This window comes from Chiloscyllium punctatum, chromosome 3, assembly GCF_047496795.1.
Source record: "Chiloscyllium punctatum isolate Juve2018m chromosome 3, sChiPun1.3, whole genome shotgun sequence".
NCBI lineage: Eukaryota > Metazoa > Chordata > Chondrichthyes > Orectolobiformes > Hemiscylliidae > Chiloscyllium > Chiloscyllium punctatum.
Genome location: NC_092741.1, coordinates 36,760,564 through 36,779,213, shown reverse-complemented (window position 1 = coordinate 36,779,213; position 18,650 = coordinate 36,760,564). Strand labels below are relative to the sequence as shown.

At 39.0% G+C, this 18,650-nt stretch overlaps 1 protein-coding gene across 1 annotated transcript in view; it reads right to left on the bottom strand.

Moving 5' to 3' along the window:
- bub1 (BUB1 mitotic checkpoint serine/threonine kinase) overlaps positions 1-18,650 on the bottom strand; it is a 63,868-nt gene that overhangs the window by 5,430 nt on the left and 39,788 nt on the right. Inside the window, exons 14-21 of the mRNA XM_072551425.1 lie at positions 17,225-17,321; positions 17,049-17,136; positions 14,683-14,842; positions 13,962-14,049; positions 13,056-13,312; positions 11,484-11,627; positions 4,514-4,638; positions 513-671 (exon numbers count right to left, since the gene is read on the bottom strand). Of these exons, the coding sequence (XP_072407526.1) occupies positions 513-671; positions 4,514-4,638; positions 11,484-11,627; positions 13,056-13,312; positions 13,962-14,049; positions 14,683-14,842; positions 17,049-17,136; positions 17,225-17,321 (1,118 nt within the window). The remainder of the gene's footprint in view (positions 1-512; positions 672-4,513; positions 4,639-11,483; positions 11,628-13,055; positions 13,313-13,961; positions 14,050-14,682; positions 14,843-17,048; positions 17,137-17,224; positions 17,322-18,650) is intronic.

The following is an 18,650-nucleotide window of genomic DNA, read 5'->3' as shown; positions in this document are numbered from 1 at the left end:
TTTCTTTGGAATTCTCTGCCCAGTGGGCTGTGGAGGCTTAGTCGAGTATGTCCACAACTGAGACTGACAGATTGATTAGTATTTTTTTTTAAAAATGAAGGATGTGACAATAGTTAAGAAAAATAGTATTGAAGTAGATCTGCGGCTATGGCTGTGTTGAAGGGCAGAACAGGCTTGAAGGGCTGAATGGTCCGGTACTGTTCTTATTGCTTACATTCATATGGATAGGACCCAGAGAACAGAAAGTTATTTTCCTGTTTTTTTTTTCAAAATCTACATACTTTCATAGAACACTGTGATCCCTTTGTAGAATTGATGTGAACCAGTTAGACTAGTAACCTTAGCTGGTAACCACAGTGTTCTAAGATGTTTCAGCAATCTGAATTGCATCTATATTATTTAGCACTTACTCAAAATGACATGTCTAATATAGAGTTAAAGTAATCTTTTAAATAGGTCACAATTTTATTTCAATTTAAATATGTGGCAAATAAATTGAATGAAATAAATACCAGCAAAGTTCCAAAACTGTACAACTCTCCAACCAAAATACTGCCATTGGTAAAGTAGTGTCCATAGTGGATATTGTTGTAGAGCTTGCAAAACTTGTTCAGTCTCTCCTTTAGCTGAGTATTTATGTAGAATTCCCAGTGATTGGATGTTTTTTGAACCTGGAGAACAACAGAAATTGTGTAACATATCATATCACATTCAATTCACAATACAGAAACCTAAATTTTCCAAATTATTCCTTTCTTAGCATTTTATCTGAAAGTAAGAAGCCTTTCCATAGGCTCCAGTTGGGCATATCAAGTGGCTATTGTAAAGTCATAAAAAGGAAGCCATTTATCGTACCTGTGCTAGCTACTTGTAAAAGTTATATAATCAATTCCACAACTATTCCTTCCTGATAAATAATTTACAAAGGAAAATTGCAAGTTGTCAACTTTCTCATGACAGAGGACAGCAACTCATTTCCAACACCCTTACAGACTGTATAGTTCCAATTCACTGTGTAAAAAGAATTTCCTGTCTCCCTTCTGATTTTTTCTCCCTTCTGATTTTTTTTCACTGTGGTGGAAATACGTACTCTACCATAACTCCTTAACTTAGAATACCTCTCTGAGAACTCTCTTCAACATTCTCTTTTCTATGAAGAACAACCCCAACTCCTTTAACCTCGCCACATAATTCAAGTTCCTGATGATTTCAGTTCCTAATAACTCCCTCTGCATGTTTCCTTTAAAAGTCCTTAAATGGATTTTAAAAAGTTCAGGATAACCTCTTCCTTTGGTACTCCCTGTCTCTAAACCAAAGATTGTGTATGCTTTATAAAGATGCTTCCCAACTTGCCATCTTCAAAGATTTGTATCTATGTTTTCAGTCTTGTTTTTAAATTCCTTCATTAGGAGTCTTTGCTGCTCCCTAACTCAAACAAATTTGTATCCTAAAACCCTCTCAGATATCTGCACTCCATTAGTTCTGGCCTCGAGCATATCCTTTAAAATAATCCACCACTAGAGAAAGTAGCTGCTTCTGCTCTAGCATTCTCCTCCTGAAACTGAACCTCTCTTGCTAGGCTAAGGCATTCATTCATACCTACCTTTTTTGCCAAGCTTTTGATCATTGGCCCTAATACCTCCTTATATAGCTCAGCGTCAATATTGTTCTGTGACATAAGTGGTTTGAGACACTTTGATACTTCAGTGGCATTACATATGATGTTCTTGTGAAAATTGCACCCTCTTATTTAGATGAGGAAGTGGTGTTACAGTGGTATTGCCACAAGACTAGTAATCCAGAACCCTAGGCTATTATTTTGGGGACATGAGTTTGAACCTCATAACAGCAGATGATGAAATTTGAATTCAATTTTAAGTCTGAAACTGAAGACTAGCTGAGTGATGACCATGTATTCACTATTGATTATCAAAACAGCCGATCTGGTTCATTCATGTCCTTCAGGGAAGCTAGTCAGCCATTCTTATTCTGTCTGGCTTACAGATGAGACTAGACACATGCCAATGTGTCTTTTAACCTATTTGTGAAATGGCAAGCTAATTTAATGCAATTCTTAATAGTGTCTACACAAGTGCCGCTTGGCTATCCAGTGATAATCACTAGAATCAGTTGTAAGAATCTTTGTAATCGTTTCCTTCCCTCGTCTGAAATGGGGTACCACCACAAAGGGTCAACTCAGATTGGATAGCTCAATACAGGCTTAGTAATACACTTGGGTCTTCGGATCTACATATCTTAATTCCAGATTGATTTAACTTATAATTAATTTAAATTCCCCAGCTGCTACTGAATCTTTTGCAAGATGACAGGGTGTTGATTACCAGGCAATTGGAGGCTTTTAGCAGCACCACACATTCCGATGCCAGACCTCTTAAGCGGATACTGAGTGCCTATGAATAGATCTTTTGAAGGAGATCCATCTGAACTTCAGAATCCAACAAACAGGGTAGCACTTGCTCAAACGCCATGCAACTGATTAGTGAGATACCGTGCACAAGTTTGGTCCCCTAACTTGAGAAGGGGATGATGTTGCATTGGAGGCAGTTCAAAGGAGGTTAACTAGATTGATGGCTTATCTTTTGAAGAGAGACTGAACAATTAAGGCTTTATTTTCTGGACTTTAGAAGAATGAAAAGAGATCTTGTTGAAGTTCAAAGTTTGTGAGAAGATTTGTAGCTCGGGTGCTCGTTGTTGTGGTTCTGTTCACCGAGCTGGGAATTTGTGTTGCAGACGTTTTGTCCCTGGTCTAGGCGACATCCTCAGTGCTTGGGAGCCTCCTGTGAAGCACTTCTGTGATCTTTCCTCCGGCATTTGTAGTGGTTTGAATCTGCCGCTTCCGGTTGTCAGCTCCAGCTGTCCGCTGTAGTGGTCGGTATATTGGGTCTAGTTCAATGTGCTTATTGATTGAATCTGTGGATGAATGCCATGCCTCTAGGAATTCCCTGGCTGATCTCTGTTTGGCTTGTCCTATAATAGTAGTGTTGTCTACTATTACAGGGCAAGCCAAACAGAGAACAGCCAGGGAATTCCTAGAGGCATGGCATTCATCCACAGATTCAATCAATAAGCACATTGAACTAGACCCAATATACCAACCACTGCAGCGGACAGCTGGAACTGACAACCGGAAGCGGCAGATTCAAACCACTACAAATGCTGGAGGAAAGATCACAGAAGTGCTTCACAGGAGGCTCCCAAGCACTGAGGATGTCACCTAGACAGGGGACGAAACGTCTGCAACACAAATTCCCAGCTCGGCAAACAGAACCACAACATCTTGTTGAGGTATCCAAGATGCTAAAGGAGATTGACAAAGGAGATTTAGAGAGGATGTTTCCTCATTGAGGCAATCTAAAATAGTCTTAGGATAAGGGGCAGCAGATTTAAAACAGATGTGGAGAAATTCCTTCCCTCAAATGGTTGTGAATATGGACCTGAATACTCCAAACTGCAATGGATTCTAAGACATTGAGTAAATTTATGGCAGAAATGGACAGATTTTTAATTAGTAATGTTTGAAAGGTTATGGAAAGTGGACAGAAAAGTGGAATGGAGAACAAGGTGAGATGAACTATGATCACATCAAATGGCAGAGTAGGCTCAACCGGCTGAACTGCCTATTCCTGCTCCTAGTTCTTCTATTCCCAAACAGCAATCCTGCTTAAGTAGACATTAAGTGGGCACCAATTGTGGGCATATGCAAGAGTAAAGGTTACCCAAAGAACTTCTCAAAAATAGAGTTTTAGCGCATTTATAATTCTCAACGCAAATTATCTCAACCATCAGGATTGTAGCATCTAACACTCCCAAACATGCCTTAGTAATTACATACCCAGCAAGGCAACTATAAGGGAGATTCAATGAATCACAAAATTTTAACTATCAATTCTAGATGTCTCTAAACACCAGATATTGACCTTGTGTGAAGGTAGAAATAAAAAGGTAAACTTTCACAATAGTTAGCTATTAGGTGGTCTCACCCTGCTTTTTTCCCGTCCTGACAGATAAACACAACCTCCACTTGCTAAACCCATCTATACATATTTGAAGAATTGCAGAAGTCGCATAGAATATACAGGTGTCAAAACTTCTAAAGCTTTTAACAATAAACTGGTAATTTTCTGTGCACGCTTGTAGAAATTCTTGCCTGACATTAAATTCAAAGTATTTAAATGCTTGTACAAACAGCCAAGATAAGCTTTTGTCCTTGAAAAATATTTATATCATCCAGAGCAATCAATTTCAAACCTGAAAAGCAAAGGCTCACGAAGTCCAAATGGCATTCCTATTATGTCTTTTTGAAGTTTCTGTATTTGAACATAATTAACATAAACTAATAATAACATGCCATGATGAGCAAAGAGTAAGTAGTGGAATTGTGAGCACCAATGCCTTAGCGCACTAGTTATCAAAGTGCAACAGAATTTAGGCTGATTTCCAAATAAAGAAATGCAATGAACTCAGCAAAAAAAAAAACATGGCTCTCTCTTACCTTTAAGCACACTTTTTGTTGGTTCCTCACATCAGATAAATTATTCATATCCACAATTGTAGCTTGATAAACATGAGCAAATGACCCCTGTCCAAGCAAATGACCGACATGGAACATTTCATTCCCTAAATACAGGGAGAGTTAATATCACAAAAATTGCTCAGACTTTGTAACTTAATAGAAACCAGTGATAAATAAGCAAGTAATAAGTGTGTTAACTATAGAATATGATGAAAATGAGCAGATAAAACAATATTGACCATAAGAAATAAAAACCAAGTCATTCAGCTCCTCAAGCCAGCTCTACTATTCAACAGGATCATGGCTGTTCTGACATTTCTCACATCCACTTTCCAACATTTTACCTGTAACCTTTTATTTCCCCTGCTAACAAACTCTCTCTCAGCCTTAAATGTGTGTATAAAAAGCATAACTTTGGCACTTGAAGGTAACAATATAGTTATATTAAATTATTCTAAATAAATCTCCATCCTCTGTAAAACTACTTTTTAAAACTAATATTAGATTGAATCTGCAATTGAAAAATGCTGAAAATCAGAAACAAAAACAGAAATTGTTGGAAATGCTCAGCACATCTGGAAACATCTGTGGAAAGAAAGCAGAATTAAAGGGTCACTGGACCTGAAAGATTAACACTGTTTCTGTTTTTGTTACATTGAATCTGAATTGAGTAGCTATCCAGATCTTAATCTGCATTTATTTCTTTTTTTTTTTCCTAGTGACAATATCAAAGAATAAATCCCAATGTTTTCTCAAGTTATAGAATACCACGCAATTGTTAATATATTTAGCACGAATAAATCCACATCCTGGTTTTCAAATCTCTCAACAGCAACATTCTTTCGTTTTCCTACAGCCTCATAAGCTGTTGGAGTCTTTGTACATCTCCAGATTCCTACACATATCAACTCCAATTGCTCTATTGTCAGTCATGCCTTAGGTTTCCAGAACTCCCTCCTTAACTCAGTCCTGCTCTCTTCTTTTAATATGCTCCCCAAACCCCTTTCTCGGAAGATTCTGAGACAACCATCGTCAATTTTGTGGTTAGGGATTATTCCTAACCATATCCTCCTCCCCAAACTAGAGAAAACTATTTTTGTATCAACTCTTTTGAACTCCCTTATTTAAAATAGCTGTATGACCAGGCACAAAGGAAAGGTACAAGCATGAGAGTTGGAGAATGGTAATCAGCACGCAGATCCAGATGCAAAGAAAAGCAGACAAGAAGAGATGCAAAATTCATTTGAGATTTGCTAGCTTAACCTCAACGAAAATACTAGCTGTTAGGAAATAAGAAAAATAAAATAAAATTACAGAAACTCTTGTAGAACTGATAATGAGCTAAAAGGGACAGAATCTTAAAAAATTATGTCAGTAGTTCAGGCATGAGAATGAGAATTTGCTTCAGAGGACCTGATAGTGAATCAGGTATTAGAACACAGAACAGTACAGGATAAGAACAGGCTCTATGGGCAACTGTGCTGACCATCATATGTCATTCTTAAAGGAATCCCATCTCTCTGGACAGTCCATATCTGCCTGTGCCATGCTTGTTCATATGTCGTCTGTTTAAATGTCTCTTAAATTTTACTGTCAAATCTGCTTCTATCACCCCCATTGGCAGCATGCTCCAGGCAACTTCCACCCGCTGCATAAAAAAAATTTGCCTTGCACACATCCTTTAAACTTCCCTGCTCTCGCCTTAAACCTATGCCCAGAGAATTTGACATTTAGACCCTGGGAAAATAAGACTCTAATATCCACTCTATTCATGCCTCTCATAATTTTACATACTTCTATTAGTTTACTCTTCAGCCTCTGATGCTCTAGCGAAAATAATCCCAGTTTGTCCAAACTCTCCTTATAACGAATATACTCCAATCCAGGCAACATCCTCCTTTGCACCCTCTTCAAAGCCTTCACATCCTGTGGTATGGCGATCAGAACTGCCCACAATAGAACAAAGAAAATTTACAGCCCAGGAACAGGCCCTTCAGCCCTCCAAGCCTGAGCCGATCCAAACCTACTGTCTAAACCAGTCGCCCAATTCCTAAGCATCTGTATCCCTCTGCTCCTCACCTGCTCATGCATCTGTCCAGACGCATCTTAAATGAATCTACCGTTCCTGCCTCTACTACCTTTGCTGGCAACACGTTCCAGGCACCTACCACCCTTTGTGTAAAGTACTTACCTCGTGTATCCCCTTAAACTTTCCACTTCTCACCTTGAAAGCGTGATCTCTCGTTATGGAATCCTTCACCCTGGGAAAAAGCTTGTCTCTATCCACCCTGTCTATACCCTTCATGATTTTGTAAACCTCAATCAGGTCCCCCCGCAACTCCTTTTTTCTAATTAAAACAAACCTAACCTACTCAACCTCTCTTCAGAGCTAGCACCTTCCATACCAGGCAACATCCTCATAAACCTTCTCTGCACCCTCTCCAAAGCATGGTAATGTGGCGAACAGAATTGTACACAGTATTCTAAATGCAGCAAAACCAATATCTTGTACAATTTTAACATGACTTAACATGACTTATACTCAATACCCTGTCCAATGAGGGCAATATGCATTCTTGATCACTCTAACCACCTGTGCAGTAACCTTCAGGGTACAATGGACCTGCACTCCCATAACTCTCTGTCCATCAACTTTTCCCAAGGCTCTTCCATTCATTTTATAATTCGCTCTAGAATTAGTCTTGCCTAAATGCATCACCTCACATTTGCCTGGATTGAAATCCATCTGCCACTTTTCCGCCCAACTCTCCAGTCTATCTATATCCTCCTGTATTCTTTGACAGTCCCTTATGCTTTCTGCTATTCCACCAATCTTCATGTCATCTGCAAGCTTGCTGATCATACCAACAGTGCCCTCTTCCAAATCATTTATGTATATCATAAATATTCCAAATGTAGCCTAACTAAAGTTTTATACAACTGCAACGATTTGCCAACTTTTACAGTCATTGCCCTGACCATTGAAGGCAAGCATGCCATATGACTTTTTTAAAATCACCTTATCCATTTGCGTTGCCACCTTTAAGGAGCTGTGAAAGTACATGCCATGATCCCTCTGTATATTCATGCTCCTAAGGGTTCTGCCATTTATCATAAGTTTTCTTCTTCCATTTGATCTCCCAAAATGCATAATCTCACACTTGTTTGTCTGAATTAAACTCCATCTACTATTTGTGTAGCCAGCTAATTGAACTATATTCTGGTCTTTCCTTATTAACTGCAAACTCAATAATCAGACCACCTACATTTTCATCCAAATCATTTATTTATATTACAGAGGTTCAAGCACTGATCTTTGTTGAACATCTTTAGTCACAGAACTCCAGTCAGAAAAACACCCCTTCACAACTATCTTCCATGACCAAGCCAATTTTGTATCCAACTTACTAATTGACTGTGACTCCCATGTGATTTACTCTTCTGGGTAAGCCTACATTTGACCTTCATTAAAACAATGACTGCAGACGCTGGAAACTAGAGTTTAGATAAGAGTGGTACTGGAAAAGCACAGCAGTTCAGGTAGCATCCGAGGAGCAGTAAAATTGATGTTTCGGGCAAAAGCCCTTCATCAGAATACAGGCAAAGTGCCTGAAGGGTGGAAACTTAAATGACCGGAGGTTGGGGGTGGGGAGAAAATAGCATACAGTACAATAGGTGAGTCGGGGAGGGGATGAAGGTGATAGGTCAGGGAGGAGGGTGGAGTGGATAGGTGGAAAGGAAGATAGGCAGGTAGGACAGGTCATGGGGACAATGCTCAGCTGGAAGTTTGGAGCTGGGGTGAGGTGGGGGAAGGGGAAATGAGGAAACTGGTGAAATCCACATTGATGCCCTGGGGTTGAAGTGTTCCGAGGCGGAAGATGAGACGTTCTTCCTCCAGGCTTTGGGTGGTGAGGGAGGGGTGGTGAAGGATGCCCAGGACCTCCAAGAGTGGGAGGGGGAGTTGAAATGTTGGGCCACAGGGCAGTGTGGTTGATTGGTGCGGGTGTCCCAGAGATGTTCCCTAAAGCTCTCTGCTAGGAGACGTCCAGTCTCCCCATTGTAGAGGAGACCGCATCGGGAGCAATGGATACAATAAATGATATTGGTGGATGTGCAGGTAAAACTTTGATGGATGTGGAAGGCTCCTTTAGGGCCTTGGATGGAGGTGAGGGAGGAGGTGTGGGCACAGGTTTTGCAATTTCTGCAGTGGCAGGGGAAGGTGCCAGGATGGGAGGGTGGGTTGTTGGGGGGGGGGGGGGTGGACCTGACCAGGTAGTCACGAAGGAAACGGTCTTTGCAGAAGGTGGAAAGGGGTGGAGAGGGAAATGGGGTCCATTTGGAGGTGGCAGAAATGTCAGCGGATGATTTGGTTTATGCGAGGGTTGGTAGGGTGGAAGGTGAGCACCAGGGGCATTCTGTCCTTGTTACGGTTGGAGGGGTGTGGTCTGAGGGCAGAGGTGCGGGATGTTGCGAGATACGTTGGAGAGCATCTTTAACCATGTGGGAAGGGAAATTGTGGTCTCTAAAGAAGGAGGCCATCTGGTGTGTTCTGTGGTGGAACTGGTCCTCCTGGGAGCAGATACGGCTGAGGCGGAGGAATTGGGAATACGGGACGGCTTTTTTGCAGGAGGTAGGGTGGGAAGAGGTGTAATTCAAGTAGCTGTGGGAGTCGGTGGGTTTGTAAAAAATGTTGGTGTCAAGTCGGTCGTCATTTGACCTTATCAAATGTTTTAGTAAAGTCCATATAGACAACATCTACTACTTTACCCTCATTCATCTTCATGACTTACTCAAAAAAAACTCAAATCAAATTTGAGACAAGACCTCTATTAAGTCCTTTTGCTTCTAAATGCAAGTAAATCCTATCCCTAAGAATCCTCTCCAATAATTGTCCTACCACTGACACAAGGCTCACCAGCCTATAATTTACTGGATCATCCCTTCTTAAACAAAGGAACAACATTGGCTATTCTCCCATAGTTCAAGAAGATATAAGGATCTCTGTAAAGACCCCAGCAATATCCTCCTTTGCTGTCCATGATCCTGGGATAGATCTCATCAGGTATGCAAGTTAGCTTGCTGAGCTTGAAGGTTTGTTTTCAGATGTTTCATCACCAAACTAGGTAACATCATCAGTGAGAGTCTCCAATGAAGCGCTGGTGGTACGTCTTGCCTCTCTATTTATAAGTCTTTGTTTCTTAAGGTGGGTGATGTCGTTTTAGCTTTTATTTTCAAGGGAAGGTAGATAGGATCTAAATTGATGTGGTTAGAATGCCATGCCTCTAAGAATTCTCATGCATGTCCTTATTTCACCAGTCCGAGGATGTATGTGTTGTCCCAGTCACAGTGGTATGCTTCTTTGTCAGTATGTATACAAAGTAGTGATAGTGGGTCATGTCTTTTGGTGTCTCATCAGGCTCTAGGGACATCTTCTTTAATGTTTTTCACAACACCCAACACCACCTCCTTCTTAATATTGACATGCCCTAGAATGTCAAACTATCCCTTCTTAATCTTACCATCACCCATGTCTTTCTTGGTGAATATGGACGTGAAGTACTCATTAGGAGTCTCACTCATTTCTTTTGGCTCCATGCATAAATTCCCTCTTTTGTTCTTGAGTGGACCTACCCTTTCCTCATGTAACCCTCTTGCTCCTAATATAGGTATAAAACGGCCTGGGATTCTCCTTAATCCTACATGTCAGGACATTTTATGGTCATTTTTGCCATCCGAATTCCTTGCTCAAGTTCTTTCTTGCTTCCATTATATTCCTTAACAACCTTATCAGATTTCAGTTTCCTAAACCATACGTGCTTCCTTTTTCTTTTTGACTAAACTTTCAATATCTCTAGTCATGCAAGCTTGCTGAATCTTGCCATCTTCATTTTACATCCTCACAGAAACATTCTGGTCCTGACAGGCCTTCTTCCACAAGTGAGATGTAAATTTAACAGCTATCCCAATCTAATTGCTCCAGTTCCTGCCTAATAATGCTGTAACTAGCCTTCCCCAATATTGCACTTTCAACTGAAGATCTGTATAATCGTTATCCATAACTATCCCTCCCTGATGCAAATGTTGGTTAACTGGTTAAAAAAAAGTCTGGAAAGCTACAACATCAAGGTTGGCATGACTTAAGCATGAGAGGATTGGTAGATGTGGCTGGAGCCATCAGACTGAAAATGCCCTTCGATGAATCAGATTCTACAGCTAAACTGACTGAGTTCTGAAGACGGTGAGATTGCATGTGGTGTCATACTTATTGCATAAAATGTACCTGTAATCTATTGACTATTTAAAGTAATCTTTTTGTCTAAATTATATTTACTTGTTAATTCATGATTAGTTTGCATTGGTCCCAATCTTTGTAAAGTAAAAGTAACAAAAAAGTGAAATCTTGGAGGTAATTTCTTAATTGGGGAAGACATCAAGCAACTCTGATTATTTTGGTTTACAGTTCTCTCATGGGGATTGTAACATCTTCCACAGTCAAGAGTATAGAGAACAGAAGTCATTATGCCATTAATGAAATTAAATTTCCAGTAAACAAAATAGCTGAAAAAATATTTATGGGTTTGTTTTTAATTATGTCAAATAAAAATATCTGTTTGCAAAGCTTTTAAAATTAGAATTAGCTAAACTAACTGCAACATTTCGATGCCTATTAGACTTTAGGGAAGGTATACATGCAGACAATTGCTGCAAAACCCTGGAGTATATTGCAGTTTAGTCAGCAGGAAAAAACAGCAAGTTGCATCTAAGTCCTTGCCCACAAAAGAAAGAAATTACTGGCATGCACACTACCAAAGTTGCTCCTGGAGCCCAATTATCGGAAAACTGAATAGCAAAGTAACCGTATACATTTTGCTCACAAAAAGTACAAATAAAAATATATCTCAACTAGATAATTATTAATGAGTAGATTCCAAATAAGTGTGCTGTTTACCCAAATAAAGATTGATTTTCGGTCTGACAGCAGGCATATTGTCCTTCCAATTTAAAAAAGAGCTATAGGAAGTCAATGGTTTAGCTAGATTTGACAGAATTTCACTTAAAAGATTCTTGTCCCAAGGATTCCTGATGATTGAACCTTGACAAAGAAAAACAAAAAATCAAGTTTTCATATATTTCATTTTACTGCATTTAAATTTTGATATTTTTAAAATATAAGACATAATTATAGTATTGAACTTCAATGCATCAATACAGATATTCATCAATAAGAGCTTCAAGGACTTAAAACATAAACCCCAAGTCGAAAGTACATTGCACCTCACAAATGCAAATAGGACATAAAGGAAATGAGCCATTCACTCATTCCATCCAAAGACTGTGTAACGTTTTGCATTCTAGACAAAGAACTAAAACTGCATCACATCACAATGAAATGGTCGATACTATTACTGATCAGGCTTTATTTTCTTGAAATTTAAAAATTTGCACACTTTTCAGATAGGCCACTATTTGTTTTGGCTATTAGCAACGATCTGATATCATCTCACACTCGAGATGCAATTGGATTAATGGTTCACAAAACCTGAGATTTTATAAAGTTACAGCACAACTTTCTTGCTCTTACACTCCATGACTTGGTTAATGAAGTCAATTAATACCAAGGCAAATCAAAGCATTATTTTTGCTCTCCCATATTTTCTGTTCCTTGGCCACTGATTCCATCTCCTGCTATCTTAATCACTGGCATTCAGATAGCCCAGTTTGCGTTCTGCCAGGGCCATTCAGTTCCTGACCTCATTAAAGCCTCAATTCAAATTTAAACAAAAGAGCTGAATCCCAGACTTGAGGTGAGAATGACAGTCCTTGACATCAAGGTTGCATTTGACCTAGTTTGGCATCAAGGTGTCATAGCAAAACTGGAATAAATGGGTATATGGGAAGAAACTTTCCTCCGATTGGAGTCACACTTGACACATAGGAAATGGGCGTAGTTGTTGGAGATCAGTCACCTCAGCTCCAGGACATCTCTGCAGGAATTCCTCAAAGTAATGTCCTTGGTTCAACCATTTTCAGCTGCTTTATCAATGACCTTCCCTTCATCATAAGGTCAGAAGTGGGAATGTTCATTGATGATTGCACAATGTTTATTACTATTTCAGATTCCTCAGATACTGAAGCAGTCCATGTTCAATGCAACAAGGTCTGGACAATATCCAAGGACTGACAAGTGGCAAGTAACAGTTGTGCTATACAAATGCCAGGCAATGAATATCTCAAATGAGAAACAATGTAACCACTGTTTCTTGATATTCATTGGCATTACCATAATTGAATTGCCCACTATCAAGATCCTGAAGGTTACTATTGACCAAAAACTCAACTGGACTCATCGCATAAATCACAGTGGCTACAGAGCAGGTCAGAGACTAGGGATACTGTGTCAAGTAACTCAACTCCTGCCCCGCACAATGGCAAATATGTTAAAATAGGTGATATTCCATTACAGTTCTCCAATAATAACTCCTCTAGTTGTGGGAGATATGGTACAGATGGTTACATTTACCAGTTTCTGTTGGGGTTTCAACTGGCTCCTCAAACTGTAGATCACTGCAATACATTTCCTGTAGACAGCAAAATGACTGTTCAGGTTTAAGGCAATCTTCAATGTTTGGCACGTTGCATGCTTCAAGATTCTCATCAATCATCTGAAACTCTTCAGAAACTGGTGCGTCATTGGACACGTGCTGACAATTAAGGCTAAGGTCAATGGCAGGAGCTGATATCCAATTGTTTTGTTCTGATCCTAGATCCTGAATAGGACTGTAAAATATATATTTGGAGGTGGTAGTGAAAGGACAGACAGGGTGAAAGAAGAGAGAAAGAAAGATTAATTCGGCACCAGTGGAATTTTGTTTAGAGTCATAAATGAAAAAGGGAGCCAATATTGAAAACTGCTTTCGCCATTGTGGCATTCACTATGTAATTCTTAAAATAAAACCACAAAATTATAAAAATTAGATTCCCTACAGTATGGAAACATGACCTTCAGCCCAACAAGTCCACAGTGACCCTCCAAAGGTAACCCACCCAGACCCATTCCCCTACCCTACATTTACCCCTGATTAATACACCTAACACTACGGGCAATTTAGCATGGCCAATGCAGCTAACCTGCACATCTTTGGACTGTGGGAGGAAACCCACGCAGACACGGGGAGAATATGCAAACTCCACACAGATAGTTGCCCAAGGCAGGAATCGAACCCGGGTCCCCAACGCTGAGGCTGCAGTGCTAACCACTGAGCCACCATGCCACCTCATTACCACACTGAAAACTTTTCAAAATCTTGTAATCAATAATTTTAACTAAATAAATTAATTCACTGGATTTAATGATTAATTAGGTTTTAGTAACTATTGTCAAATTTAAGTAGACAAAATTGAAACCCTTCATATTAGCACGTCCTACCTAATTTTTCTGATTTTGGCAAGCTGAATGCATTCCTCATCTGATGAAAGAGCCACCAGGTTTGCATCATTGTTAAGTTCTGCCTTTTCTGGAAGAAAACAAAACTGTTACTCTTCAGTTCACCCAGTTTTAATTGATTGTATAATGTTCAAATGCATTCTCTTTCATTTTGACTTTCATCCATGTTTGTAAATTAAGGACATTCACTGTTACCATTTCAATTTTAACTTGGAAATAGGTTTTTAAAAAAAAAAGCCTAGCATGCTCAAACTGCCACTTTTTGATCTCTGATAACCCTCCTGCTTGCCTCTCCCGACCTTCCCGCTCGTGACGATTATCCCATGTTCTTTCCACTTTTTGAATGCTTCACATGGCCTCTCTCACTCCCCAGTTGGCTTCTCACTCTCATGACCCATCTCCCTGGTGCAGAATCTGGAAGTCACAGTGGGTGGGTAAAGGGATGCCCATGAATTAGTGATTGGTGAAAAAAGTAAGCTAATAGCACTTATTAAAATTAGAAACAGAATTAGTAAAACAATTTTTAGCCAATTGGGCTCAAGGTTGCCAACGTGTAAAAATTTCTGTTCAGGATCTTAACCCAAACTTTTTTTTAAAATGGGAAAATTATTTTCATTTAAAATGCTATTTTGTGTGGAAGGCATCGGGAATGTTAAATGAAGGCTACCTATACTTTACAGTTTAACTCTATGCTGATAGTTACCTTTACTGTAATCCTCTGAATCTTGCTTGTGCTGTGGTGGTACCCCATAGAATGGAGTTGATGCTAGTGGGGCTGCAAACGCAAAATTCTGTGTATCATTTGGGTTGATTACCAAGGTTCGGTTGTCACAAACAGCCCAAACAGCTTGATCATCTCTATCCTGAGCAAAAATTATTAAAAGTCAGTTTCATACTTGACAAATCAGGATAAGTATCAAAACCTTAGAATTGGCAAAGAACTTCCTTGACAATACATTACAACATTATTGATTCACTGGGACAGTCTTCACTTTATTACTATCCAACATGGTAAAACATTAAGTAAGTGGGCAGGGTTAAGTAATTTCAAGTCTTTCTATTCCTCATTCTGTGTTGGGGGAAGGGGCCGAGAGTAATTTATGACATCATAATGATTATGTGACATCACAAAGTAGTTTTGACCAATAGTTATGAAAATACTTAAATTCAATATGAAAATATAGATAGCTAGCATAGATGGAATATGTCATGACTACTTTGGAGGCATATGATGTACTATCTTATATAAAAATGGGACAAGACGACGACATTTCAGGCCAATGAACTTTCAAAAGAAACATGAAATATTGTTTCAGTTTTCTAACGGAAGGTAACAAGTGATTTAAGGTGTATGATTATTTCTTTTTAAAGAGTTTGGGTTTTGAGCTAGTGGCAAGTAAGTTTTGGACTTTGTGTATGAAGGAGTAATAATTAACTTTACGAAGCCTTTGTTTTAAACCAGTATACTTTAGAGAACAAGTGGCTGGGGCCCTCCTGAATTAATAACGTGAGGTTGTGTTGTGTTATGAAAGTTTTACCATCAGAGAAACCAAACTGAAAGCCATTATCTTGTTTTTGGTTTAGGAAAAACAAGAATTTATTTTTACTTCAGGAAAAACCCAAACTTGAAAGCTTTTGAGTTCTGTTTGCAGAGATTGGCTGTGGCTAGATGATGCAAGAACAGTTTCTCTGGAGAAAGGAATTAAGACAGCAAAGAAATAAATTACCTCAGTTTAAGGGTATAGTTTGAAAATTCCAGATCAGAATTGTAGATTAGACATTCGAAGGGATTAATTGAAGCTAAAAAGATTCAAGATCAGTTGTGTAAATAATCAATCAAAAGGCTATCAAGACCTTGAATTGAAGGGAACTGTTATATCAAACATAAACTTATGACAAATAAGAGAATTCTCTGATATTTGAGTACTGTAATGCGATGGTGTTGAGATAAATGGGACTTTTGTTTTGCAACGTGTTTCAAAATCATTCAAATTGTATTATATGTGAATATCTTGGTTTGTTCTATTTTATCATTTCTTTATTAGTTAAAACAGAATCCACAGTGTTGCATGTTTATGTTTTACTGAAGGACCACAAAAATAAGTCATCTAGTAGAATGGAGGTGGGGTTGTGGGTGGGATAGGATTTCATTCAAACCTATAAAATTCCGGCAGAATTATAATGGGTAGATGTAGGAAGGATATTTCCGAAGGAAAGGGAGTCACAGTCTAAGGATAAGGGGTAAACCATTTAGGAATAAGAGTATGAGAAATGTCCTCACCCAGAGAGAGTGGTGAGCCTGTGGAATTCACTACTACAGAAAGCAGTCAAGGCCAAAACATTGTATGGTTTCAAGAAAAAAAAGTCAGATACAGCACCTGGAAACTAAAGGAATCAAAGGATATCAGGATAATGCTGGAATTGGCTACTGAATTGCATGATCAGCCATTCATAATGAATAGCAGAGCAAGCTGGGAGGGCCAAATGGCCTACTCCTGCTCTTATTTCCCCACACAAGCCAGATTGTACTCTGGAACCTGACATGCTCAATAATAACATCAGCTAGGAATATAACACCAAAGCACTGACTGCTGTGTGGTTTATACAAAGTACTGGAAGATGGTTAATAAGTTAAGTTTTACTCACAATTGCAACAAGAGTTTAGCTTTAGGTTGGCTCAACAGCAATTTTACTTTTATTGTCAGAAAGTGTAGGTTAAAGCTCCACTACAGAACTGAAGTAACCTAAACTAATTGCTGAAGAAATGTGGCATTGTCAGAGGTGCCTTCTTCAGATGAAGACAATAAGTCAGTAAAGATCTTGAATTTTTGTTCTGTTGTTCATTAAAAGGATATTAAAGATCCCATACTCTACTTATTCAGGTGCCCTGTACGATTTCTTCTTGAACCAACACTATAGATTAAATGGTTATTCATTTCATCGCCTGGTCTCGAACCTTTTAAACAAAATAACTGTTGCATCACTACGTTTAAAAAAGTAATTCAGTGTACATGTAGCACTCAAACATTTCAGCTGATAGTGGGGTAGGAAAATAAAAATATTTCTTACCTTTACTTTACCAGCCATCAACTGTTTCTCTGACAATTCTCCCCACGGTGCTGATTCTACAGGTTTACTGTTCAAATCATTTTGTATGCTGCAACATTGCAATGCTAATTAACAAGAGACCAACTGGCTATGGTTTAATTTTAAAAAAGTGTTACAAGAAACTGTGTTTTATGTACCTATTCACACTACCAGCATCATCTTCAAAGATAGAGAACGGTACTGTAGAAGGTGGAGCAAAGTTCATACTCAGAATTTCCATGGATTGATGGTTGTCTTGATAGAAAAATGTGGAGGCAAAAATAAAATTAAGAGACAACATTCAAGTGTAATTAATAAAACTTCCAGAAACTTTCTTTATGGTCTCTGTGAAAGTATAAATTTGCCAATGAGAATTCTGAGAGGAATGTTGTTTCTACATCCCTCAAGCGGAATGACCTACTCCTGTTTGTATGTAGACAATCAATATCCCTTTGTAATTTTATGCCACCACGTACATGTTTACAATGCCATCTAACTTTCTGTCATCAGCAAATTTCTTCGGTATGCAATAACAACAGGAAAGATGGTCTGAAACATTACAGGATTAAAAGATTAATAGGATGCTACAGTATAACTTCAATGATCATTGCTACAGGCTGAACTGCCCCTCAGCCACATTACTCAGAGAAAGCACACCGCTTTATTTGACAGATTTCAACCCCACAAATTTCCAGGTTTCTATTCTATTATTCTCTCATTTTATAGGGTAACAATACTTTAAAAGATATTCTGTTCTCAGCCAAGACCTACCACATATCATCAGCAAGCTTAAACAGAGTAATAGCAAAGAAGAGTTTAATTGGAGGGTAATAATTAAGTAATTAGATTTATAATCCCTACAGTGTGGAAACAGGCCATTCGGCCCAACATGTCCACATTGACCCCCACCCGAAGAGTAATCCACCCAAACCCATTCCCCTACCCGAACATATCCCTGAACTCTATGGGCAATTTAGCTTGGCCAATTCACCTAACCTGCGCATCTTTGGATTGTGGGAGGAAACTGGAGCGCCTGGAGGAAACCCACGCAGACATGGGGAGAACGTGCAAACTCCACATAGTCACCCGAGGTTGGAATTGAACCCAGGTCCCTGGCGCTGTGAGGCAGCAGTGCTAACCACTGAGCTACCATGCCGAAATAGTAAGCAAAATATAGTAAGGAAATCACAGAAATCAAAATGAAACCCTGCATTTATCAATATTTTTAATCAAACTATCACATGTATGACACATATCTGAAGCAGTAACCAAGATTTCTGGCTCAAAGGTAGGAGCACTATTACTGAGCCACCAAGAGCCTACCTGAACTGTATTTGTAAATATTTTCTAATAAGCTTGATCAAAGATTTTATTACACACCTCTACTACAGGTGGGACTTTAATTTGGTTCTCATTGCTCAGAAGTAGGAACACTACCATATGTGCCCAAAAAGTGATACAATGTAAATATAATTACTATAGCTGTTATAATCAACCTAATTTGATATGCTAAGACACATGTCCAGGGTGAGTAGCCCAAAGGCAGGGACACTAAGTAGTTTCACAGTCACTGTTGTGACAAAG